Source organism: Chenopodium quinoa, unplaced genomic scaffold (genome assembly GCF_001683475.1).
Source record: "Chenopodium quinoa cultivar QQ74 unplaced genomic scaffold, ASM168347v1, whole genome shotgun sequence".
In the NCBI taxonomy this organism is placed as follows: domain Eukaryota; kingdom Viridiplantae; phylum Streptophyta; class Magnoliopsida; order Caryophyllales; family Amaranthaceae; genus Chenopodium; species Chenopodium quinoa.
In genome coordinates this window covers 67153-93850 of record NW_018742846.1, presented here as the reverse complement: position 1 = coordinate 93850, position 26698 = coordinate 67153, and the positions used below count along the sequence as shown (strand labels likewise).

At 35.6% G+C, this 26698-nt stretch overlaps 3 protein-coding genes across 3 annotated transcripts in view; 2 read left to right on the top strand and 1 right to left on the bottom strand.

Moving 5' to 3' along the window:
* Positions 1 to 17972, top strand: part of LOC110726052 (pentatricopeptide repeat-containing protein At1g76280-like) — a 28452-nt gene extending 10480 nt beyond the window's left edge. Inside the window, exons 9-15 of the mRNA XM_021905522.1 lie at positions 2296 to 2391; positions 2491 to 2664; positions 10230 to 10457; positions 12545 to 12685; positions 12770 to 12958; positions 15939 to 16058; positions 16828 to 17972. Coding sequence (XP_021761214.1) covers positions 2296 to 2391; positions 2491 to 2664; positions 10230 to 10457; positions 12545 to 12685; positions 12770 to 12958; positions 15939 to 16058; positions 16828 to 17229 — 1350 coding nt within the window. The 3' untranslated portion in view covers positions 17230 to 17972. The remainder of the gene's footprint in view (positions 1 to 2295; positions 2392 to 2490; positions 2665 to 10229; positions 10458 to 12544; positions 12686 to 12769; positions 12959 to 15938; positions 16059 to 16827) is intronic.
* Positions 17973 to 20967: 2995 nt separating this feature from the next.
* LOC110726045 (uncharacterized mitochondrial protein AtMg00810-like) lies at positions 20968 to 22861 on the top strand. The gene is made up of 2 exons (XM_021905514.1): positions 20968 to 21370; positions 22443 to 22861. The coding sequence occupies exons 1-2, from the start codon at positions 20968 to 20970 to the stop codon at positions 22859 to 22861; spliced, it is 822 nt and encodes a 273-aa protein (XP_021761206.1).
* A 2043-nt stretch (positions 22862 to 24904) lies between these two features.
* Positions 24905 to 25987, bottom strand: LOC110726047 (putative germin-like protein 2-1). The gene is made up of 2 exons (XM_021905516.1): positions 25780 to 25987; positions 24905 to 25660 (listed from the first exon to the last, which is right to left on the bottom strand). The coding sequence occupies exons 1-2, from the start codon at positions 25901 to 25903 to the stop codon at positions 25113 to 25115; spliced, it is 672 nt and encodes a 223-aa protein (XP_021761208.1). The 5' UTR covers positions 25904 to 25987; the 3' UTR covers positions 24905 to 25112.
* Positions 25988 to 26698: the final 711 nt, after the last annotated feature.

Below are 26698 nucleotides of genomic sequence, written 5' to 3'. Positions count from 1 at the left end.
TAAAGGAGTAAGTTGAACCTTACAATTTACTTTAGCTTGTGTGTGTTTGAAGATGAGATGGTTTTTGTCAGCCATCTCTCTCTCTCTCTAACACTAGCTTTGTTTGGGGTGAGTTAGGTAAACCTGGTAAGTGCAAGATTTGTTTGTAGCTTGGTAATTTGAAAAGGAGGATGAAGATGGCTTGGATTGCTGAAGTGTGAAAGCTGGTTTCTTAGCAATTTGCTGAGTATGGATGGAAAGACTGGGTCACGTTATTCTCCCCCCCTCCCCCCCAACACACACACACAATGCTGTATTTGCTTCCCTATATTGAGTTTGTACTTTGTAGTTCACTAGCATTTAACACGACTTAGGTATCTAGTACTCCTCTAGTATAAACCCATGGTGCACTAGCCATAGGTGGTGTAGCCGATTGAAGAGCAGGTTCATGCTATACCATATAATAACCCTAATTTAAGCAGCTTTTTGCATGCATTTGCAAAAAGCTCTTGTATACTAGTGTACAACTATAGACAAAGTGTTCCCATTTGACAGAATGTGTATGTGATGAAATTATTACACCTGAAATTTGAAGCAATAATTGATCAAAAAGGACAAGATCTTCGGGTTTTGTTGCCTACTCCTTTTTATTTGTGTACAAGGAAGTAGGGATGGCAATTGGGCGGTGCGGGTACCCCTCCTCCATACCCATACCCGCCAAAATTTTTTTACCCGCTACCTGCGGCGGGTAAAATTATAACACCCACACCCACCTAAGCGGGTAGAAACCTAGATCCACCCCACCCATGTGGATATCCACCACCTGCTTTTTACTCGCCAACCTAACAACATTTGTTTCATAAATTTTCTATAAATATGTCATTTTGCCATATCTAAATATTTTAATACTACCTCCAGTCGCTATTATTTGCAACTTTGGAGGGTTTCACGGTTCACGAAGCATAATTTGATAATAAAAGGAAAGGGTACTTTGTACATGTGATTAGGAGGAGAGAGAAAAAATAAAATTGGGGACCACTATATTAAAATCTGATTTTGTACATGTGGTTAGGAGGAGAGAGAAAAAATAAAAAGGGGGACCACTATATAAATGTCTTTTTAATCAAAAAAGTTTGTTAAAAAGGGAAAGAAATTGAAAAGTTGCAAATAATGCTAGGCGGCCAAAAATAGTAAAAGTTGCAAATAATAGCGACCGGAGGTAGTAGCATATTATACAAGGTAGTAATCAATTTGTGATAAAAAATAATAGTAATAAGTTTGCGGGTAACTGGGCGGATAGGCGGGTGACTAGGCAGGTAGGTGGGTAACTGGGCGGGTAGACGGGTAATAGGCGGGTATGGCATCAAATCCACCACCTACCCGCTACCCACGGTGGGTATGACTTTTGTACCCATACCCGCCTACTTACCCTCCAAAGTTAGACCCATACCCGCTCTAACTGGGGCGGGCGCGGTGCGGGACCCGCATTTTAATACCCACCTGCCATCCCTACAAGGAATTATTTATAACTAATATGGCCTATTTCAAAAAACTTATATTCTTATTCTATTTACTTGAGCAGGCTTTCTTGGGTTTTAAATTGTGGTTGGGTTTGTGTCCTTTGTGATTACCTGCCACTTGAGCTAATTTATTGCAGTGTTGTGATATTATAAGTTGTTGACATGGCATGACTTGGTCATGCTGGTGATGTCTGGCTTGTAATGACTCTGTATCACTGATTCGCTGATACCTAATAATCTTTTATGATTTGAAGATATTGGTTCAGTAAGCCTAGAAAATCATTACAGATCAGCCCATATGCTACATATTTATTGCCATGAATGTGACTGCTATGTTCCAAGAAAAGTGTATTTGTTGATATGAAGTACCCCATGAAATTGTATGGTTTGTATCCTCTGTGAGCTAATTATTACATTTCCATGCTTCTATTAACCAATGAATTATCATTACTTGTTTAAGAGAAACCCTAACCCTATCTTCTGGCCTAGGATTTCAGCCTAAGACGGTTATACATTTTCTAGTGTTCATGGTGTTCCTTGATCTGCTAATGCTTTTGGTGTCAATAGTGGTTCCTTTGAAGTTTGAACAATTTGTTTGGGATAGAGTTTAATATGATGTTGCAATGTGTCCTGTGTTTACTGCTCTGTTGCCATACATAAGCCATCATTTGTTTTGCTGTTTTGGACTTGCTTTATATTTTGCATTTCTCTTCTGAATTCCGCTTTTGTTGTCTCAAGTCATTATATATATATTGTTCAATACAGAATACTAAATTTATTGTCCATATATCTCTAGATGCAAAATCTTGGGCTGGAACCATCATCCCATACTTATGATGGTTTGGCCAAAGCGATTATCCCAAGCAGAGGCATCAACGATACTTTGGAACTAGTAAGTTGTAAATCTCATACTTATCTGGTTTGCTGCTTGCTCTTGATATTAAATTAATCAAGAGCACTAATTCTGCTGCCCGTATGACAACATTTGCAGCTAAAAGTAATGCGAGTTAAAAATTTGAAGCCATATGATTCCACTCTTTCGACCCTTTCGATATGCTGCAGCAGAGCTTTGCACTTGGATTTGGCTGAAGACTTACTCAATCAGATTGCAGCAAGTCCTTATGCTTTTCCGTACAATGCTTTTCTTAGAGCATGTGATGTGATGGTAAATACATTTATCTTTATTATAGCTTTGTTATATGGTACAAAATGTTGGGCTGTATAGCATTGCAACGTGCATAAGATGAATGTGGAGGAGATGTGTATGTTGCGATGGATGTGTGGCCATAAAAGAAAGGATTGTTTGAGGAATGAGATTTAGAAAGAAAGTAGGGGTTACATCGATTGAGTACAAGATGAGGGAGAATCGCTTAAGATAGTTTCGCCATGTAAGAAGGAGAGCAAGTGAGGCTGCAGTAAGGCTTGAAGAGTTGCAAAGTCTTGGGATTGCGAGGGGTAGGGGAAAACCTAAGAGGGATGAGGGTGATTGAGAGTGATATGAGTGCTTTGGAGATTGAGGAAAATATGGTGTTTGATATGGTGGTGTGGAGGGAGAACATTCACTTCAACAATGTGTCATAATTATATATGATTATATACGAAGTATATACTTTTGTTTGTTTTATCTTAGTATTTACTTTTATTATTTTACCCAAGTCGTGTTTTATGAACTTTATTCATTTCCTTTGTTAAAATTTTCTCAAACCTTTATGTTTGTTACATTCATTTTTACCAATTCTTTAAAACTTTCTTGAATTTTATTTTTTGTTCTCTTTCAAAATAATTTAATTTTTACTTGGGTGCCTTTTCTTTTTCTCACTTTACACACCTTTTCAATCTCTTTCAATTGATTATCTTATTATATCCCTTTTTCTATATCGGACGAACCTTGTGACGATTCATGTTAGTCGACCCCAAATCATTTTGGGACTAACGCTTTGTTGTTGTTGTATACCTATGTGAATTAGGAGGTCTACTAAGGAAATAATTGTAGCACACCAAATCTTGAAAATCCATATATGAGGGTAAGATTATGCTACAGAATTTGGTTTTGTTGTCCTTGTATATGTTCAGATGGATCATTACTCTATTTGAAAATTTTCATATAAGTACACGTGCAAGAATATTCACTTTTTCTTTGGATAAGAAAGGGCGACAACAAATTTGGAGCGTGTTGAATTGATTTATATATCATTCTATCCTTCCAACATATTCAATCATTAAATTGCTAAACAAGTAATACTCCCTCCTTTTTTCTTAAGTGTTATGCTTTCTAAATGCAACTATTCTTTTTTAAGTGTTACACTTCCATTTTTGGCAGCTATTACATTTTAATGTTATCTCTCTCTCTCTCTTCTCATGATCTCCTCTCAAACCCACTACTACTTTTTTATTAGGATTTTTTTGTCAGAAACTACCTAATAAAAAAATGTTGTAAGAAACTATTTAATAAAAGGTACTACCTCTGACCGGATTCCATCGTTCACTTAATAAAAATGTTTTGACCCACCTCAAAACACCCCTGAAACCACTGCTTTCATCCCCAAAGCCAACACAATCCGCTTAAAACTGCCTCCACCACGCCGAAACTACCCTCCAACCCTAAAATCACCGCCCCTTACCCTAAAAACCACCATCTCGTAGCTTGAAACTACCCCCACGAACTCGAAATATCCCCTAACCACCCAAAAATAGCCTTACCACCTTGAAAACCAATCCTCGCAATGGTTTTGGGGATGTTTTGAGGTGGGTCAACGCCGGAAATCTAGGTCAATGGTGGAATCCGACAAGAGTTAGTATTTTACAACATCTTATCTTTTATTATGTAGTTTCTTACAACGTTTATTTTAATTGGTAGTTTCTCACAAAATTTGGGTTTTCTTAGGTAGTTTTTGACAATTCTTTTATTATTTATTTCCCTTTCACACCTCTTACTTTTTAATAAACTATTAACTCCACTATCTTTTCTTATCATTTTTAATACCTTAGCTACCCCACTTACATCTTATTTTATCATAAAGTCAATTAAATTATCTAAAATATGATAAAAGTGTAACACTTAAAAGAAAGAAAAAAGATAAAAAAGAGGGGGTATGATTTTTACTACTCCCTTCGTTTCGTAATAATGGCAACACTTTCCTTTTATGTCCATTTCATGATAAATGCACCACTTCCTTATTTGTTAAGGGCCCAACACTATTTTATTCTTTCTCCCCCCTACCAACCCCACTTACATTACTTTTTTTTTTTTTTTTTTTATTATTTCTCTTTCCTACTAACTATTAAATATATCCCTTCCAACTAGGGGTGGTTATTGGGCGGGTCGGTGCGGGTCATTAGCGGGGTGGGTCGGTTGCGGGTCATGATGACTATTTAGCGGGGCGGGTCGGGTCGGGTCAGGGTCGAGGTAAAAGTAAAACGGGCCATTAACCTTTTGGGCAAAATTACCAAGATTGCTCAAGGAACTTAAATTGTAGTGTAAATTCTAACTCTGACTCAATACTTAATCAAGCAATATTTATGGATGAATTTACATAGAGTTCTTGAGAAAGTTGAACAAATTGAAATGTATGAAATCACTAAAAGCTGATGAAATCTACAAAATATCTTATTATTGCATTGTTTTTATTTCTACATAAGAGTCTCTGATTCATAAACATTTGAAACTAGAAAAAACTACTAAATCAATCGTAAAGTGCTGAACTCAACTGACTAACTCAACCGACCAATACTTGTCAAATTTTTCAAGCATTGGTTTCACCATTTCCTTTAAATAATCATAAGGACCTTTCTCCGCCTCAAGCAAATGGCGATGCACCATCCATGCACCTTTAAAATACACATTAGAAGTAGGATAATTCACCGCCGAAAACATGTAACCTCATAAAACAACTCCAAAAAATTGTGAATCACGCTTACTTTTTCCCACTCATCCTCAAAAGGAATATATGATTGAAATGAAGCATGACTAAGTGAAGAAAAACATCTTTGAAGTAAAGAGAAGTGTCAAGCATTTTATACGTGGAATTCCAACGAACATGCATATCAAGGTTCAATTTCCTTTTTACATCAAGGTGAAATATCTTCTCCGCACAATCATAGAATTCTTCACTTCTATGAGAAGATTTGATGATCAACTTTATAAATGAACGAATTTTATCCAAAATTCCACTAATACAAGTCAATCCTTTTTGCACAATAAGATTAATAATATGGGCACAACACCGCACATGAAACAATGTCTCACCACAACTTAACCCTCCTCTAGGAACAAGACGTCTCTTCAAACAAGATATCATTGCATCATTATAAGTTGCATTAACAACGGTGATAGAGAGTATCCTATCATCTAATTTCCACCGGCAAAGAAACATACAAATCTCATTAGCAATACTTACCCCATCATATGGAGGAGCTAAGGCCCTAAACCTACGAATTTTTTTACGGAGTTTCCAAGAATCATCAACAAAGTGAGAAGTGACACAAATGAAATGTTGTCTAGTATGATTTGATTTCCAATTATCGGTTGTTAAACAAATTCTATCCGAAACATTAGACAAGAAATCTTTCAATTTATCCCTCTCCAATACATAAGCCTTCAATAAATCTCTCTTTGTGGTTGCACGGCCAAATGGTTTAAACTTAGGGGTAGCTCTTTTCATCATTCTCCTAAATACTTGTTCTTCAACCATAGTGAATGAATGACCTCCCTCAACAATGAAATTAAGAATCTCTTTTCGAAGTTCATTCATGTCAAAAACAAAATTTTCTTCATCACTATCTTCCTCAAATGTAAGTCCTAGAGGCCTATTTGTACACCTCTCTAAATGACGCTTCAAATGAGATGTACCACTATCACGATGTGCAGATAAAATAGAATTACAATGTACACATGTAGCAATTCTCTCACCTTGAACATTCTTCCCTTCAATAAGCTCTCTCCAAACTTTAGACCTCTTCTTTCTCTTTCGTTGCGGAGTGATGTATTCATTATATCCATCATCAGGTGCCGTAGAAGTAGTAGTAGTAGTATCATCATCCATATTAATTGTTTTGTCCTGCCAGCACATTTAGGAGTTCGATCAGGAGAATAGCAAAATCCGAAAACAGAATCTTATATGGTCTGTTCACCATGTTATATCATTTAGATCTAGTTTATATTGCCTTTAGCAGGTATCAAGTACAGGAATCAAATCTGTGGCTTTTTAATCAAATAAAGTTTCAAGAATTCCATTCCTAAAATAGTGAAATACTTCCAAAATTTCCCAAAAATTTCCACCCAAACAAGCTTTAACTTACTAGTGGTATAGGTTTGGAATCATTCAAACTTACGACAACCTGATCAAAACAAGGTAGAACTGAATAGACAAATACAAAAGCCTTCAAAGGTTGGTTTAAAGAAGAAAGCATTAATAAAAACAGAAACTCTGTACTGAATTTTTTTGTTGCTATTACCCTTCCAAAATGTGGGCCAGTGAGTATAATAAGGTCCAAATTTGCATGAGTCAAACTTAGAACTAAAAAATTAAAATCAATCCAACTTACAATAAATTAAATTTATCCATCTTTATCAAAGTACTACATATATTAGTAGATAATATGGGCTTTGTATGAATATATATGGATTAATAGTATACTTTATCAAGCCTTTATTGGTTTGATTTGATTCAAGTATTTTCAAATTGTAGCTAATATAGAAATGAAAACATCCAATGGCACAAGTGCAGAAAATATGTGACATGATTAGCACAGAAAATTAAGGGTTATATTCATTCATCTATGAGTTCAGATCAAACACAATTATAATCAAGCAAAAAAACTCCCAAATTATAATTAAAAACACCAAAATAAATTAGCATTAGCAACACCAAGAACAGCAGACTCATAAGTAGCAAAATTACCCACAATCCTTTTATCACTCTCCAAGCTCAAGTAAGAAGCAAAATCACCCAGAAGAAAATCCAATTTGAATTGATTTTCGATCACATCATATAACCTAAACCAGATCTTCAATCAGATATTAAAATTGAAGAACAGATTAAGAGAGAGAAAATGATGTTACCTGAGACTCTAAGTGCGCGGCTTCAATGGAGAACTCTGAGTGCGCTTTAATGGAGAACTCTGAAGTTGCGCTTCAATGGAGAACTCTGAGTGCTTTAATGGAAAATTCCGAAGTTGCGTTTCAATGGAGAACTCTGAGTGCGCTTCAATGGAGGAGAGAGAAAATAGAAGAGAGAGAAAATGGAAGAGAAGGTAGTAGCTGATTGCTGACCCTAACAATTATTATTGGGCTCTTTAGTTTAATTACTAAATTATTGGGCTATAAAATAAAACCCTATAAAAGCCCTATAAAATAAGACCCTATAAAAGCCCTGTCCATTAAAAAATTAAAGGGTCAAAACCCTTTAATATTAGGCCCGACACTTTTGCTATTGGGTAGCCCTACCCAATAACCAGGCCTACTTCCAACCATACTTTATATTATTAAACTCTTACTTTGGATCTCACCCTTTAATTTTCCTAAAACTGTGTGCCATGCCTACTATTGCAATTATTATGAAACTGAGGGAGTATAATAGAAACTAATTGGAAGTTTAAGATCCTTATTACAGTTGCGACTTGCGAGGCATGAATTTGCACTTGATAATTTAGCTGGTATGCTATTAAGCTAGTTTGTACTAATATTACTGAATCAAGAACAAGAAATTTATTCCTTTTCCATTTTAAATTATTATTCTTTGTAATCTTGGAGGCCTCTATATGGAAGTATAAGAATTTACCAATTCTACCAACCCTAGGGATCCGTAGGATTAATTGTAGATGTAAAATAATAATAGTAAATATGAGTTGTTTACCTTAGAAAGTGTTTTCTCTTCTTGATGATGGAAGAGGGCGCATATGCCTTGGTGTTTTGTTATTTTTATTCAAACATTTTTGTCTAGTTTTCTTCTGTTATATCCCTCACTATTCCACTGGGTGTAGCCAAAAGTCTTCAGAGGTTTATGAGAGACTTTATTCATGTGGAGTGAGGTGAAAATAGATAATCTCGAGGTGACAAGGTTATACTTGGGTTTTAGGACTATGTGTGGTTTAGATCCTGGGAACTTGGTGTCTAAGAGAATTTTCTTGGTGGGTTAGCTTCATTATGGGCTTAAACAGTTTGAGCTTTCCCAAACTTTCCTATAGGGAAGATGACGAGATATTAGGCTGATTTGTAGTTGTGTACTAGGTTAATCCCGCGCCTTGCACGATTTAAATAAAATTATTTATTTTATACTTCCTCTGTTCCCTTGATGTTACAAAATGGGTGGGGTGACACGGATTTTAAAAAGAGGAGAAAGATGGAGAGGAATAAAGATAGGGATTCATGTGATGAGGAGAGAGAAAGAGAGAAAACATGTGCAAATAGGGAAATGTTACTATTTTTCTGAAAATTCTTAAAATGGTAATTGTTAAAGTATTTTTGGAATGAAGGAAGTATAAAGTAGTCTCTAATCTTTGTTCGGAATATGTGGTTATAATTTCATTCATTTTTTTTTAAAAGTTGTTTATTTAGCCTTAGAACTTCAGAGGGAAAAAGTTAAAAAGGTTGATGTTATAAATAGCTTTTTCACAAGTTGACATATAATGATGTCAGCAATGACTTTATTAATGATAGCTATATAATATATTTTAGGTTACTTCATGAGGACTCCTTATAATATATTTTAGTTCTAATGTAAATTTTATTGTCAAAAAGAAAAAAGAAAAGAGTGCTTATAAGATTTTGCTTGTACTCCAAAATTGGATTTATCAAAATATATTATTTTGAAGAAAGGAGTACACTATGTAGAGGGCGTGTGGTTGTGGTTGTCTTTAGATTCTTGTTTGTAGCTGATATTGTGTTAATTCTTTTTGATGCCTAGAATTAAGAATTGTGCTTATCATTTTACAAACCAATGAATTTGTACTCTAGGCTTGAATAAGTCTTAGGTAGTCTAGATTTTGGGGTTCCATATTGTTTTTCTTCTTAAGTGGGTGTCAGATTCTTGAAATTTACATCTATTTAGTCCCTTTATGGAAAAAAATGTATTTGGAAGCCGGGTGTTTGAAAAAAATCTCATAAATTAAACTGGTGATTAGAGCTTAGTTCTTGTTAGGGTGGTGTAATCGTAGTCTTGTCTGTCTATCACTCTTGCTGTACCTGTCCTCTTTGGAGTTCATGCAGGTGTTGGGGAGAAGTTGAAGAGTGATGATATATTTTTTTGTGCTCGACGTCAAGCAGGACCTAAGGGATCACTTTTAATATAAAAAAAGTATATTATAGATTGAAGTACAGAGAAAGAAAACAAGCTAATCAAACAGAAAAACCAATATTACAAAGTATCCAAATCTCATTAAATTTGCCCCTACCACCTTAGCCCATAACAAGTTAACAATGCTAAGTAAGTGACTTTTTCCCACAATGTAGGATACTTGTGAAAAGACACTGTAGTATTAAACTGTTCTAGCATTCATTTCCTGTATTCCACGTTTTCTTGAGGGAACAAGTTCAGGATAATAACACGCTTGGAAGTACCATGACTCCATGAGACTCGCTTTTAAAGCAGGTTGTGGGACTGAAATCTTGGCATAAAGTATTTATATAATTTGATAAAACTGAGGCTGGTTTCCTATCATCATCTTGATACTTTGCTATTGCTGAAGAATTGCTTCACTGATATGTAATTTTGACACCACTGATATCTGTAGGATCAACCTGAACGTGCTATCAAAATGTTGGCTAAGATGAGAAAAGTGAAAATTAAGCCAGATATCACAACATATGAGCTGCTATTATCTTTATTTGGGAATGTCAATGCCCCATATGAAGAAGGTAACTTGTTATCGCATGCAGATGTTGCTAAAAGGATCAACATCATAGAAATGGATATGCTCCAAAATGGAATTCAGCACAGTCAGCATTCGATGAATAATTTGGTAAAAAAAAAAAAAAACTTTTATTTTTTATTTTTTTTTATTGTGATATGGTTTAACTTTTCTTCGAATGCAATGTTTGTGGCTAGGTGTGCATATTATCATTTGTGTTACCAAGTATATGTTGAAATATACTTTCCTTCTTCATTTGTGTTACAATGATCATTGAGTAGTGAGCTTCTGATTGTGATGATGGTCTTTGCATATTCTTGCAATTTTGTTTAACAAGTGTTGACTGTGGTTTCTTATCTTCTACGATAGCTAGTCCATGTGTTGTTGGTGGATAAACAAGTTGATAATACACATTGTATTTCGCTGATTGATTATCCTGCATTGCAATTGGAATATATGGACTTTGATTTAGCATCTTCATTATTCTTACTTGGTATACGTAGATATGTGACAGCTTTGTGCATTTTGCCCATTGATTTATTTCACTGCTCCCCTCTATAGCAACAAAAGGATTTAAAAATTGCTAAAAGTTGTTGAAATTGAGGTAGGGCATATTGGCTTCATCTCCTACGTTTTATACCATGTATTCTAGATTTTGCTGGCTGTGGCTCTAAATGAAGTTGAGGTTGATCATCCTTCCCATATTTTGGTTGTCTGAGGTCATTCACATAATCATTGGTAAGCTTGCCGTAATGAGGATAGGACTCAAAAACAGACTGGTTACATTGATGCACAAATGATGTTTGCTTTCCTTGTGGGCTTGACCTCTAATAAAATTCTAACATGGCTGTGAACTGTTGGACTCCTTTGATTGAGATGAAAAATCCATGTTCCATTTATGATCATTATACTGGTACATTTATTGAATTTTATATGTACTTCCTCCGTTTTCTTTTATTTGCAACACTTCCTATCAATGGTAATGTCATTTTAAATACACGCTTCTTTTTTTTTTTTTTCCTCTGTGCAAAATTACATTTTAATCCTTAAATAAAGTCATATCTTTGGACCTTGCATCGCCATATGAAGCATCATAAGCTATGAACTTTTTTTTTTTTTTTTGGTTATTGTAGATTCTAGTTCGATGTTCAAGTGGATGTTGCTGTAGTGAATTGCTAAAAAGTTGAACATTTTATGGTATTTGACATTAATTTACCTTGAAGTAATGGTTGAGTTACTAATCTAGGTGGACAACACCAATACCATTGAGATATTGCACCTCTGCCATGTTCATAAGTTGAAGATGTTTTGTAGTTTATGGCCATTTTATGTTTTCTTGTGATGCTAATTCCAAGGGGGTTTTGGGAGAATTGAAGTAGGATAACGCGGAGAACTGTCATCTATATGACTATATTACTCAGATTAGATTACCTGTGAGTTGTGATGGACCCGAGTGCCTATCTATGTGTTTGACTTTTCTTTTTTGTGAAAAGTTATTTGATTTTTACCCAAAATGAATTACTGAAGTTTCCATGCCCCTGTTGCAATGTCGATGATCTGACATAAATACTTGAGGTGGAATAAAGAGTCCGAGTAGAATAGATTGTTATATGTCATAGCATTACCTTGTTGCCTCATATGAGTCTCTTACTTACTCTCTAGAAGGGCATTGACTGACTTGCACATGCCACTATACAACATAACTTAGTTGGGACTTAAATTTTTTATGGTGCCATTAACAGCTTAAATTTTGTCCGATGATGGGTCAAGTATGTTTTGCAGGTTGGTTTGAATTATTTGCTACTGTGGAGTTGCTGTATAAAAACTTAAAAGGCAGAAAATTGTTAGCTTCATTAAGGTTCATCTGTCATAATAGTTTCTATAATATCATCTGTAGTTTGAATTTATTTATTATATGTTGAATTTTATAAATTTTCAAGTAGGTTATATGTATTGAATATAGATGTGAGACAATTGGGTGCTTTGTTCTCCTGAAACACATCATGCTCTGTGCAATTTATCATCTGAATATAATGTATTAGATTTTCTCCTCTGGCTTCATCTTTTTTGAAGTTGGCAGCCCTTAAATCAGATGGGGTGCTTTTGTTCTTCTGAAATGTATCATGCTTTATGTATTGTATTATCCAAATATATAATGTTTTCATGTCAATTCACCCCTGGGTTTCTATGCTCTGAAGTTAAAAGCCTTTGGCTCAGAAGGGATGGTGCAGGAGCTGCTAAAGTACTTGCATCGAGCAGAAAGCCAGTCCTTGGTCAATAATTATCTTGGAACAGATATTTATAATACAGTACTGCATTCACTTGTTGAGGCTAAAGAGGTGTGCTCTTCCTACAATCTTCTCTATCAGCCAGGAATCTATTTCCCCATTGATGACTGCTTTAATTTTTTGCTTATTGTGCAGAATCACAAGGCAATTGAAATTTTCAGAAAAATGAAACTATGTGGGATCAAGCTTGATGCCGCTACTTACAATATTATGATTGATTGCTGCTCAAATATTCGTTGTTTCAAGTCTGCATGTGCTTTGGTTTCGATGATGGTTCGTGATGGCTTTTCTCCTCAGATGTTAACATATACTGCACTTATAAAGGTATTGGTTCATTAGAATTTGTCTCAAAGCATAGTAATTATTAGTTTTTTACTTTTTATTTGTTGACGTTGGCATAGTATGTGGATTGACCCGCTCACTCTACATCTCTAATCATTGTGAATCTAAGCTAGAGGTAAAGCAAAGGGTGAGAGTATGAGGTGGACCATATTCCTCACACAATCAAATTCATACATTTTCACGTGAAGTCATAGCTCATTTGCCTTCAATTGTAACGCTAGGATTAATTCGTGAATGGTGTTGCAGTTTGTACTTTGAGGCATAGGCTTATGTCTGCCACCCTGCCTTTGGGAATTTCCTTTATTACTTTCAACCTTTTTTTTTTTTCCTTTTAATCTATTGCAACACTTGCCTTTTGGTGGTCAAACTTTAGAGATAAATTCTACATGGTGGCCTAGTATGTTTGCAAATTCCATTTGGTGGTTTTTTTATTTAGTTTTTTTGCCGTTTTCTTTCATGACTCTTTGCTTTTACATATATTACTAGGATGTGCCAATTGTCATATACATGGCTAATTTAGGCTTAAAATTTAAAAGGAAATTTTAGAAAATAACACCACAAAAAAACACAAAGTTTGATTATAACACCACAAAAAAAAAATTAAAAAAAACTCACAAATTTGATTTCACCACCACTTAATAGATTCTTGGAAGGAATCCGTTAGTGGGGCCCATAATTTGACACATGTCAGTAGCTTATAGGTTTAAAAAATTGAATTAATAAAAAGAAAAAAAAAAAAAAAAGAAAATCCCTTAACCCAGCTAGCCCCACCACCGGCGCCACCTTGCCTCAGTCGCCGACACCGTAAACCAGGCCGCCGACACCCATCTCCCCCACCAAAACTGGTGAAACCACCCCACGCCGCCGAATTTTTCCTTCCCCCTCCCCGAAAACCACCCACGTCGCCGAAATCCTCTCCCACACCAACCCAAAAACCGCCCATGTCGCCGAAATCCTCTCCCACACAACCCAAAAACCACCCACGTTGCCGAAATCCTCTCTCACACCATCGTCGTCGAAACCCTCTCCCCTACCCAGAGCCGTCGTCGAAACCCCAACCCACACCAACTCAAAAACCGCTCTCACCTGAACCCTAACCCGTTTCCAGAAACCGAATTAAATCGGGGCTAAGGCTGAGCTGGGTACGGCGTTTAAGGGTTAGGGTGGTGCGTCGTTCAGGTGGTCAGTCGGTTGAGGGTGGTCGGCTGGGGGAACCAGCAGCGGCGGTGGGCAGGGGGAACCGACGCCGGTGGTGAGTACGGTGGCTGGGTTAGGATTTTAGGGTTTTTCATTTTTTTTTTTTTCTGTTTTTTTAATCCAATATATAGCTGACACTTATACTATGTGGGGCCCACTAATGGTTTTTTGGATGGCGTTAGTAAGTGGTGTTGAAATCGAATTTTTTGGTTTTTTTGTGGTGTTATAATAAAACTTTTAAATTTTGTGGTGTTATAATTAAAATTTGTGTTTTTTTGTGGTGTTATTTTCTAAAATTTTCAATTTAAAAATACTAACTTACCCGTATAGTTAATGCATTCTACAACTCCCTAACCATGTTGCCCCCTTGCTTGGCCCAACCAAGCCCACCAGGCCACCAGCCCTACATCACCACCTTTGACCCACCACCTCACCCACTGACTACATCTGATGACCATACTCAACCAACTTTGGCTACCACTTCCTCACCCTCTGATCTTCACTAGATTTAGTATTTAAAGGAATACACGTGAAAATATAGATAGGAGTGAAGGACTCAAGGTGAAGGTAGTTTTCAAAGGGTTAGGTGGTCGTCTGGAGAGTTAAATGGTGGTTTTAAAAGGTTTGGGTGGTGGTTTTATGGGTGGTGTGGAGTTTTTCAATGGGTGGGTGGGTTATTTGGGGTTTAAGTGGTGGTTTTTGGTGGGTTTGGTTTTGGTTGTGGATACCGGTTGGTTGGTTAAGGTGTTGGGGGTGGTAAGTTGGTCAAGAGGGATGTTAAGTTGTTTACTATAACTAGTTAGAAATTCTATGATTAAAGTTAAACAAACATTTATTAAATGATGGGTTAGCCATTTAAATGAGCCAAGAGGCGCATTATGTGTACGTGCATAACCACAGGGTCACTTGAGAAAATGACAAAATAAATATGTTCCACCAAGTGGAATTTGTGATAGTATGAAGCTATCATGTAGAATATCCCATAAATTTTTTACCGTGTTAGATCTTGTAAAATTCATTAAATGTGTAGAGTATTTCACAGTATTTACTGACATAAATATATTACTATGTGAGATCTTGTAAAATCACTTGTCAAAGGTTTGCATTCGGGTCTGTGAAAAAGAAAGTGTTGCTTTAACAAAGCAGGGGAAGTATTTTGTTGATATGAGCTTATTGTGATAATAGATTGCTTATCTTTCCTCCCCCTCTTTCCTTTGGGATAACAAATATACACACACACACACACACACACACACACACACACACACATATATATATATATATATATATTTGTTTTGAAAAAAATAGTTTAGTATGTTCATAACTGATTGTATGAAAGTTATACCTAGATTATTATGGAATTGTGAATTTTCGAGCTGTTGAGAGCTTAAGTTTTATCCATGAATTTTTTACCCAGTTACCTTTATATATACAGCTGCTGTTAACATTGACATCACTGCTATAGTGCTATGTGATGTATCTAAAGAAATGTTCATTGATGGAAAGTGCTATACTGTTGTCTTACTTTATAACTTGACTTATAATTACCTCTAAGAGCTTTATGTTTTTAGAGGTGTTTGCTTTTCAAAATTGTATAGTCTCACCAAGTCAAAAGATATAAATTGCAACCCAAGCTTTAAAATTGTGATCATGTTTTCTGGTTTGTTAGTTCTTGCTACGATATTTGTAGTTCCGTTGCACTTGAGTACCCAAACATCTGTGATGCAAGCTTTTGTGTTTGCATTAATTTTCTTTACGTCTTCAGATTCTGTTGGAATATGATGCTTTCACTGATGCTGTGGATCTTCTTGAGCAAGCTATATCAGAAGGAAAGAAACCTGATGTATTGCTTTTCAATCCCATTCTTCTAAAAGCAAGTTTAAAGGTAGGTATTTATTTATGTTCCGTCAAACATATTTCCTATTTTAATTGTTCAATCTTTTGTTATACATGTAAGGGTAGTCGGAACCCCTACATACTTTAAGCAAAACAATATTATGATTGCCTAGTATATAGATCGGTGCCTTAAATACATTTAAAATTCAAGGTTCCCTTATCTCTGCTGTGGAGTGAAGCAAGCTATGAATCGTGTGATTGCATATTTGCATCTGCAGTTCCTTTGAATTTGAGGATCACTGTAAAGTGTAGCCAAACATGGCCCTATCATCTAATCCTATTTTATGCAATTTGTTGCCTTGACGATCTTATTTTCATAAATACTTCCAGAAAAATATTAATGTTTCAAAGTCTACTGGGAGCTTTTCAATCTTCTGTATATCTATATCCAATAAAAAAATTATAGCAATATCCAAGGTAAGGCTGATAGAATTACTCGTTTACTGGGTGCATTGCATCTTTCCATATGTCTATTTTTTATGTTTATTGTATTAGCACGATTTGCAGCATCTCAACTACCTTATTGGAAAGTTGTATTATTTTCCTGTCTTGTTTGAACAAATGCTAAAATATGCTTTCCTTTATATTTCCCCCTCTTTTCTTTGTTTCTTTTAGGGCTAGCAGTTTAACCAATGTTTTTCCTATTGCTTTCTTTATGAAAATGCTCAATTGCCGCAAGGCAGCTAGTGTGTTAATCTCCTTCTTGCTTATGATTTTGAGCATCTTGTGAGCACTTTTGCTTTCATGTAATGATGCAGGGAAGGATCGATGTTATCGAGATTGTGATTCAGGCAATGCATAGGGAGAAGATCCAACCAGATCAATCAACCTGTAGTCATGTATTTAGTGCTTATGTTGAGAGAGGGTTTCTTGGCACTGCAGTAGAGGCGTTGCAGGTCTTGAGCTTGCGAATGATCTCCCTAGATTATGAGACTCTCAAGGATATGAGAAGGTTGTATGAGAATCTCATTCTTAGTGAAGAACAAAATGCTGACACACGTATATTACAGATGTTCCGAGATTCCGAGAACCTTGTTGCTGCTCTGTTGAATCTAAGATGGTGCTCCTTTGTTGGGTCCTCAATTTCATGGGTGCCTGATGAGAGTCCATGGGCCAAACGACTTGTGAGTGTTGCTGCCCAAACAACAGATGTCTTGTGAAAGAGCACATGAACTTTGACTGTCATATGGTGAATTGGAAATGAAGCTTTTAGCCAATTGACTGGATTCCACTCCTGCCATGTATTTTGAGGAGGTCTCTTTCTCAATATATTGTGGTGTGCTGGTGTCAAGTGAAAATGAAGCATACAATGCAATTGAAACGCTCTCATCAAGTCATCTGCTCTTTTCCTAATTGGAACTGAAGTGTTGGTTGATATGCTTGTGCAATTTTTGTTCTATCAGCATCACCCGAGGTTCCTTCTTACATTTTTGGACTGCTTATGATGGGATAGAGAGGTGGTTACTCGCTGAAAGATTTTCCTCTCCCTGCAATGAACAAGGAGAAACAATCTCATACCAAAGAGTTTCCAGTCAGTCATGTTTATTTGAATGATGACAACAGCTCGATGGCGATGTGACTATAGGTTGAGAGGGCATCCTTTCTTACAGGACTCAGATGTACGAAGTATTTTAATTTGGTATTTCAATATTCAAAAATACAGTGTGTGATGGTTAATAATGGCTAAAGCAGTACATGTAAAGGATTGTAATTCTCTTTTTTGGATGAAATCTGTCTTAATTATCTATAGGAAATGTTAAAGAATTCAAGGAGGACCATTTGCTTGTCTTTTTGTAATGATATACTTCGTACTTGTATATGGTTGCTAATTCTGGTTTTTATTTAAATTAACTACTACGGAGTATATTTTTTCAATAATAACGAAACAAATGTTTTTGCATAACTTAAGTATTGTTCTCTTTACATTTTTTAGTATATTCTGATATGAATTTTTTTTTTTTCTTTTCAAATTTTAGTTTGGTTTGTATTGTTATAGTTTGGTGTTCTAGTCTGCCTCATGAACTTAGTACTATCTAATATGGCCTATTTTTAACATGGATGAATATTCTGCTTCTGTTTTTTTAAGTGCGCCATTTGAATGTTTTTAGTAATCTCACATTTTTTTAACTATATTTTGTGTTTTATGTAAGAAAAAAATATAGTTACAATTGGTCTAAGCTGCAGCCTTGTGCGGCTAGCTGCAACACCAGCCCATAAGCCCAATTTCGAACGCGCCCCATAAAAAAAAAAGCCCAAATCAAAACTAGCCCATCCAAAAAGTTGAACATATCACCCAATTGTCATTTATACAAAACCGTCACTTCCAACAGGTATTTTATTTTAAATATAATTTTAAAAAAAGAAAATCGTCACTCTCAAACTTAAATTTCTGAAATTTATTACTTTTCTCTTTGTTTTTCTCTCTCTTACAATCAAACACAATTCACTCTCTCTCTTCCAAAACAATCATGAATATTTGAGATGAGATGAAAATCAAACGAATTCTCCCAAAAAAAGGTAATTTTATGTAAATTTCACTTAATTTTGTTTGAAGTTATATGAATATCACTTAATTTTATTTGAATATTGTTCGATACTCAATTGTTCGAAATTTTTATTAGAACTGTTAAAAAATTTATTAGTGAAATCAAACGGATACCTTATGTTCATAAAATGTTTTGAAATGTTCATAATATTATTATTTGTTGTTCATATGATAAATATTCTTAATATTCATAAAATGTTCTCATTTTGTCCGTTTTGTATGTTTATGCTTGTGTTCATATTTTGAATGCTTATGTTCACTTTCTGAAATGCATATGTTCATATTTTTTATGCATATGTTCACTTTCGTTCTTAAATGCTTATGTTCATATTTTAAATCCTTTTGTAAACTTTTTGAAATGCATATGTTCACTTTCTAAAATCCATATGTCATATTTTTTATGTATATGTTCACCTTCTAAAATGATTAATTATGTTCATACACATTCAAAAAATGAACCAATGCATATGTACATATTTTGAATGTGTATGTTCATTTTCTAAAATGCACATATTCATATTTTTAATGCTTATAATGCGTATGTTTCATAATCATTTTATTTTTTTTATTTCTTCAATTTTCTTGTGTTCATAATTACAGGCCGTAAGTTCAATTCATATGAATTACATGTTCACGAACCTAATCAAATTGATCAAAATTCATTACAAAATCACCACAAAAAAAAAAACGAAATTCATACATAGATCAAATTGATAGAAATTAAACAAAATACAATTACAAAGGAGAGAGAAAATGAAGATCGAAAGAGGAAAAAATAGAGAATAAAATTTTGATGAAAATTATGATTGAAATTTTGATGAAAATTTTGATTATAATTATTATTGGAAAGAAAATTGAAGAGAAAATTACTAAAATCAATTTGTGTTCATCACCTATTACAAATTGGCAAATTACCTTAAAAATTATATATGCAATATCAATCACAAATTCAGCATATATAACCAATTAAACCAAATTACAAATCAATAACATAAACTAACTTATATCAACAATCTCTTCAAGATTCCAATTAAAACCATCACGAATCAACGAAAATACAAAAAATGGAGGAGAGAAAAAATCTTAAAAGAAGAAGATAATGCCAAACACAGTGGAGAGAGAAAATTTCAACCAAAATTAAGAATTAAGAAAAGAATTTGGAAAAAAGAGAAAAATTTATATAAAAATTAAGAACTAAGGAAAGAAATAAAATAGGAAGAAGATTGAAGGAAGGAGATGAAGTAATATACAGCAGTACTCTAGTAGTACATAATATATGTGTGTGATTGGTGTATAAAATGGGGTATTTGATGAGTGGTGCATCCATCTTAGATGCACCCTATCTAAGAATATGCCCAGGTTGCTGGATTTTCAGCACCGAATGGGCATTCTTCAGTAATTCTAGATCAGCCCATCTCATCACAGTCCGCTGATTTATCAACATCAAGTGGGCTTTCCTTGGCAGCTTTGGATCGATCCAACGAGAATATGGAACAAGGATTTCGTACTAAATTCCCAAATGTGAAGCATCGAGATTTTCTGACTCACACGGTTATTGCTAATAGTTCGTCCTCCGATTCCTTTTCTACATCCAATCACTCCTTAGGTACCCCTTATCCTCTAGCACATTATATAAATTCTGACAATTTTTCTGTAAATTATCGGAGATTTCTTGCAGCCATTATCAAGGGTAAAGACCCAAAATCTTTTAAGGAGGCAATGAAACATGAAGGATGGCGTTAATCCATGAAAGAAGAAATATGTGCTCTGGAGGACAACGATACATGGACGTTGGAGCATCTTCCTCCCGAGAAGTGTGCTCTCGGCAGTCAATGGTTCTATAAGACCAAATATTTGTCCAATGGAGATATTGAGCATCTCAAATCACGATTAGTGGTATTTGGTAATCATCAAGAAGCAGGAATTGACTATAATGAGACATTTGCTCTTGTTGCCAAGATGACCACAATTTACGCATTTCTTGCAATAGCGGCATCCAAGAATTGGGAATTACATCAAACGGACGTCCATAATGCCTTCTTGCATGGTGACCTTGATGAAGAGGTCTATATGAAATTACCCTGGCTTTGAGAGTTCGGATCCATCTTTGGTGTGTCGACTACGCAAATCGTTGTATGGCTTGAAACAAGCTCCTAGACGTTGGTTTGCTAAGTTGGTGTCGGCTTTGAAAGGGTATGGCTTTCTTCAATATTATTCAGATTATTCTCTCTTCACATTAACTAAAGGCAGTGTTCAAATTAATGTCTTAGTTTGTGTTGATGATCTTATTATCTCTTGAAATGATTCCGCAGCACTTACAATTTTCAAAGCCTATCTTAGTGATTGTTTTAAAATGAAAGATCTCGGGGGTCTCAAGTATTTCTTGGGTATAGAACTTGATCATAGTTCATCTGGTTTGTTTTTATGCCAACGCAAGTACACATTGGATATAATCTCTGAAACAGGTTTGTTGGGTGCTAAGCCAAGTGGTTTTCCGATAGAGCAAAATCACAAGCTCGGACTTGCTAGTGGCGAACTCTTGGAAGATCCCAAAGTTTACCGCAGGCTTGTGGGGCGTTTAATATATCTTGCGGTCACTCGACCGGATTTAGCCTATTCGATGCACATATTGTCCCAATTCATGCAAGAGCCACGCATTGAACATTGGGAAGCAGCACTTCGAGTAGTGCGTTATTTGAAAGGCACTCCGGGTCAGGGCATTTTGTTGAGAGCATATAGTGAGTTAACTTTGGAAGGTTGGTGTGGATTCAAATGTGGATTGCTAAACATCGCCCGCAAATCTCCACATAAAGCCCACAAACTTATATTGAAGTTACAATATTGCCCTTGACCTTAAAAAAAAACACAACCTCAATAAAAATCAAAGTACGGGGATGTCGAGGCTCGTGGCGGCAAGGTGGTTGGCTCGTGGAGGCAAGGTAGTGGTGGCTCGTGGCGGCAAGGTGGTGGTGGCGCCAGGTCCGGCAGCCACGTCCACCGGCCTGGCGTCTGGGCAGGACGCCCAGCCACGGTGAGTGGCGTTTGGGACAGGCGCCAGTCACTGTGGCTGGGCGTCCTGCCCAGACGCCAGGCCGGTGGACGTGGCTGCCGGACCTGGCGCCACCACCAGCCACGGGCCGTCCTGGCCAGGCGCCCCAGCTGCCTTAAATTTTTATTTTGGAAAATCAGAAAAATTTTCTAATTTTTTTTTTAATGTGTTTGATTTTTTTTTTTTAATATTTATTAATTTTATGTGTTATTTTTTATAAGTCTAGTATATATATTTTTTATAAAATCAAATAAAAAACATAAATTTCCACATCCTAAATCAAAACATAAATTTAATAAACGTAATTTAAAAAAAAAAAGGTAAAAAAAAAAAAATTAAAAAGTAAGGGCGGCGTCCAAACCAGACGCCAGTGCACTGGTGGTGGCGCCTGGCCTGGACGCCAGTGCACTGGTTGAGGCGCCTGGGCTAGACGCCAGTGCACTGGTTGTGGCGTCTGGCCTGGACGCCAGTGCACTGGTTGTGGCGCCTTGCCTGGACGTCCTTGCCATGGTTCCGGCGTCCAAACTAGACGCCACCTCGTTTTCCGTCGAAGACGACGTATCTCCGGCGACCCTCGCCTCTCTGGCCTCCCTGGGCAACCCAGTACGACTCCACATTTGTTAGATCGAGATTTGTTCACTTTGGGTACGATTTTAGAAATGGGCAAAATTGTCAAACCATGTTTAATTTGTGGGCTTTATGTGGAGATTTGCGGGCGATGTTTAACAAATCCCATTCAAATTGGGCAGCTTGCCCTCTTACCCGTTGCTCGTTAACAGGTTGGCTCGTCTTTCTAGGGCAATCCCCTATTTCTTGGAAGACAAAGAAGCAGCATACAGTGTCTAAATCTTCCGCGGAGGCAGAATATCGATCAATGGTAGCAATCACCTGCGAATTAAAGTGGCTTAAAGGTTTGTTGTTAAGTTTGGGTGTGCAACATGCTAATGCTATAAAACTCTTTTGTGGTAGTGAATCAGCTTTACACATAGCTAAGAATCCTGTTTTCCATGAGCAAACAAAACACATCGAGGTTGATTGTCACTTTGTTCGTGATGCGATAAATGAAGGTTTGATTTTTCCTACTCATGTCTCCACATCATCACAGCTAGCGGATATTTTCACAAAGGCACTCGGGAAATCTCAATTTGATTATCTACTTTCCAAGTTGGGCATTTTCAAATCTCATGCTCCAACTTGAGGGGGGTATTGAGATATATCAAGATATTATATGGGAATATATTTATGTTAAGATATATTATGTAAAATATAGGATGTATTTTGGTAGATTCTACTGATATTCTATCTCTAAAGATATTGTTTGACTAGAATTAAGAATCGTAGGATTGTATTATATATTGTGGCTTTGCTGCCTAATGAATACAAGCTTGAGCATTCATCAATTCTACATATTCAGAAAGAAAATTCCTTCTGTTTAGATATTGTATGATTTTTATCGTTTTTTTTCTCCAAAACATTCTGTGATCATTCTGTTGGATAATTGCCAAAAATAATAAACACAAATATGGAACAGTAGTAGACTAGTAGTATTTTTATTAGTCAAATATCACAGTACTTATAATAAGGCCCTGTTCACTTCACCTTATTTTTGCTGAACTGAAATTATTTTTATTGAAATGAAATTATTTTTGCTGAACTTAAATTATTTATACAGAACTGAAATTATTTTTGTTGAACTGAAATTATTTTTACTGATTTTCTGGTATATTTCTTCTTTAAAGTTACTGATTTTACTAAACTGAAATTATTTTTACTGAATTAAACTTATTTTTGTTGAAGTGAAATTATTTTTACTGAATTGAAATTATTTTTTCTGAATATTATTTTTTTAAAGCAAAGTGAACAGCGCCTAACAATCAAGTAGCACAAAGGTAAAATAATAGTAGAAGAATGAGTTTAGAATAGCCTGGGTTGTTGCACGCAACGCGCTATCCTTAGGGAGAAAATGCCCCACTGAACTGGTAGAATGTATTTATGCGCTCCTCTCCCAAAATACGACAACCCGTTGGATCGATTGTATGCAGCAAAAGACCCCCGAACCAAATTACACCAATGCTCCGTAATAATTATGATATTGCTTGATTTTAATATAATAGGAAATTTTGTGGACTGTTTTTGCTCTACCTTTGGCCGGAATCATTTGCAACATATATATAGAAGCTGTAAAAGTGTACGTAGGAAAGAGGTTAAGGATGTTGCTAAAAAAAAGGAGAACATGCTCCTTAAAATTCTTTCACAACTCTAATATCAAAAGTTATTGTTAAGTTGTTCCTTGATTATAGGAGCAATTAACAACTTAAGCAAAACCAACAAAATATCCAACGGCTAAGTTAAAAGAGCATTTAAAGTAAATAAAAATAAATTTTTATCTTCAAATTTTAAATTATTAAAAGAAAATAGAATTTACTTTAATTTCCAACACATTCCTTGTAAGTTTTTACATATATGGGTGTGACTGTGTGAGTCCATGCAATAACATTTGTATGTGATTATTTCTGATTTCATGATATAGAATGTGCGTTCAGCAATGAAGTTGTGACAAAATTGTGCATTAATTTCTAGTACTCATCAATGACCTGTAATTGCATTCCACAAGTTTGTGGTTTTATTGATGTCCATTTTATTCTGTTAAATCAAATAAACATGCTTATCTCTAAGTTCATCATTGAGTATTGTTGTGTTACTTAGCTGTCTGCAAGATTGTAGCTGTAGTTTTATTGATCGTTCTTATTTGGAACGAAGATGGGTTACGAGGTGTGAGTACTCTAAATTAATACACTTTGTGTTTATCATTCAACATTTCCTTAACTTGGGAGCTGTAGTCTTCCTCAATTTCACTTAGTATCGTGTTTTATATCATCCATCCTACCTCACCGTGATTATACCATCTCAATAACCTTATAAAGCTGGAAGTCTCTGAAATTTCGGGATGGTCAGGATATTTTCTGATATACAAGAAGTATTTAAGCTAAAAATTGAGTTGGCATGGGAAATTTATAGACTGTTTATGTATATTATGAGATAGTTGAAATATGGTTTGGTGAATTGAAGAGGCCGGAAGACCAATGGTAGAGTGGATGACTTTGTAAGGTGGTTTGGTTCTCATAAGATGCGTGGGAGGTCTGAAGAGTTTAAGCAACATTGGTAGTAAGCACCTTGACGATGCATAAGAGAGCTGGGATTGGAGTTCAGGGAACAGAAGACAAAAGGCACAGCTAACATATGATTCAATTGCTTTCTTTTCCATGGCTAATATTAATCAGACATTGTATACATTATACTGCGATAAACTTTCTTATACTGTATGAAGAAGTTATTCAATTTTTTTTTTGTAAATTAAAAACAAATAAACAATGTTATTAGAAAATCAAAACATCTGCAAACATAATGAAATCACTTTGCACTACATTGTTGTGCCTGTTCTCAGTCAGTTAGAACTTGGACTGAATGTACTTGATGACATTAGCATCAAGCTGAAAGGCCTTGGAAAGAACATCAACCGAGATAGGTGCTTCAGAGCCAAAAACAGCGTTACCAACAGTGACCACACCTGGATTCTGGCTACTCAAAGCAGAAATGCCAAAAGCAGGAGTTTTGCCAACATTGAGCTGAAAGTGAACAAGACCTTGTGGAAAAACAAACACGTCTCCCTTTTTGAGAACCTTAGTAAAGAGCTTGTTTGCACTATTATCTGCTGGGTTAGAGGTCACAAAACCAACATAGATGGTACCCTCCATCACTGTGAAAACCTCAGTGGCACGGGGGTGTGTGTGGGGAGCAACAAGGCCATATGGGGCAAAGTCGAGCTTGGCAAGTGATATGCCAAGGGTGTTGAGTCCAGGCAGTTGTGCTGCTGCCACTGGAGTCACTGCTGAGCCTAACTTATTGTTGGTGTTACCAGGTTTGTCTAGCCCGTTGGTGAAGAAATCTTCTGCTGTAACTGCCATTGGATTCTTGCAGAATAGCCCATTTACGAACACTGCAGATAATAAATAGCAGAACATAAATCAGTGTTATTGCTTAGAAAAAAAACAATTAACTCCTACTTAGATACAAATATTGGAATATCATGCAGTTAAAACAGGAATTAAATCTTACATGCATTTTTAGGGTCATTTGTGGTGACACAAAAGTCTTGGAGCTGTGTAGGATCAGTGGCAAAGGCTACACTAGATGTTAGAGCTAATAGAGTTAAGTATGCAAAGAATCTGTGAGCTGCCATGGTTTCTGATGTCTGAGTTATCGTGTAGTTTCTGCTGTAAGATAATGAACTTTTATTTCTTTTGTATGAGTTGGAGAACTTGTAAGCAGTGATGGTTTCTTGCTTGGGAAAGCACCCTTTTTATAGGTTTAGATCGTGGATTATATTGATTTGGAGTTGAATTGGTCATATTTTTCTAGAGCACGTAAATTTGTCAAGAAATATTACCATGTCATGTTAACTAAGTCCTTAAGGTAGTTGATTTATAACTTATATTACTCTTTTGAGCAGGTACTGACTTGGTATTGCCTGCCAATTTCTGTGCTCACAAACAATCCTTGGAGTATTTGTTGTTATAAATCTATGAAATCAGTGTAAGACGGCGTGAATTGGTAAAAATAAAATATATATTTGAGACTCTTTCTCAGATTAATATTCAGTCCTTTTTTTGATAATATATTAATGTTTTTTCACGAAGTAATACTGTATATAACTATGACTTAGCCAAAAGTAGGGATTTTAGATTATTATTATAGAATTTATAGTCAACGAATACATTTGACCTCATAAGCTTGGTGCATACTAGACTTGTGATGTTATGCTAGTTTTTATTTTGGTCTTAAGGAGAGTACATACGCCAGTTAAAAATCGAACTCTCAAATCTCTCACTGGGGGATACTTATAATAACAATGAAAATATGTAGCTTAATTTCATGTAAACATTCGTCTTTCAGATTCATATCATTTTTGACCGCGTGCTTAATTAACAGCAATGTAGATATTTGTGCCAGAATTCTCTATCTGTGGACTGATTGA

Bases quoted from the DNA above. Each gene is read 5' to 3' on its own strand.
- LOC110726045 (XM_021905514.1), top strand. From the start codon at position 20,968: ATGAAAGATCTCGGGGGTCTCAAGTATTTCTTGGGTATAGAACTTGAT. The intron at 21,371-22,442 runs GTTGGTGTGGAT...GCTCGTTAACAG, and splicing joins TAGTGAGTTAACTTTGGAAG to GTTGGCTCGTCTTTCTAGGG.
- LOC110726047 (XM_021905516.1), bottom strand. From the start codon at position 25,903: ATGGCAGCTCACAGATTCTTTGCATACTTAACTCTATTAGCTCTAACA. The intron at 25,661-25,779 runs GTAAGATTTAAT...TATTATCTGCAG, and splicing joins AAATGACCCTAAAAATGCAT to TGTTCGTAAATGGGCTATTC.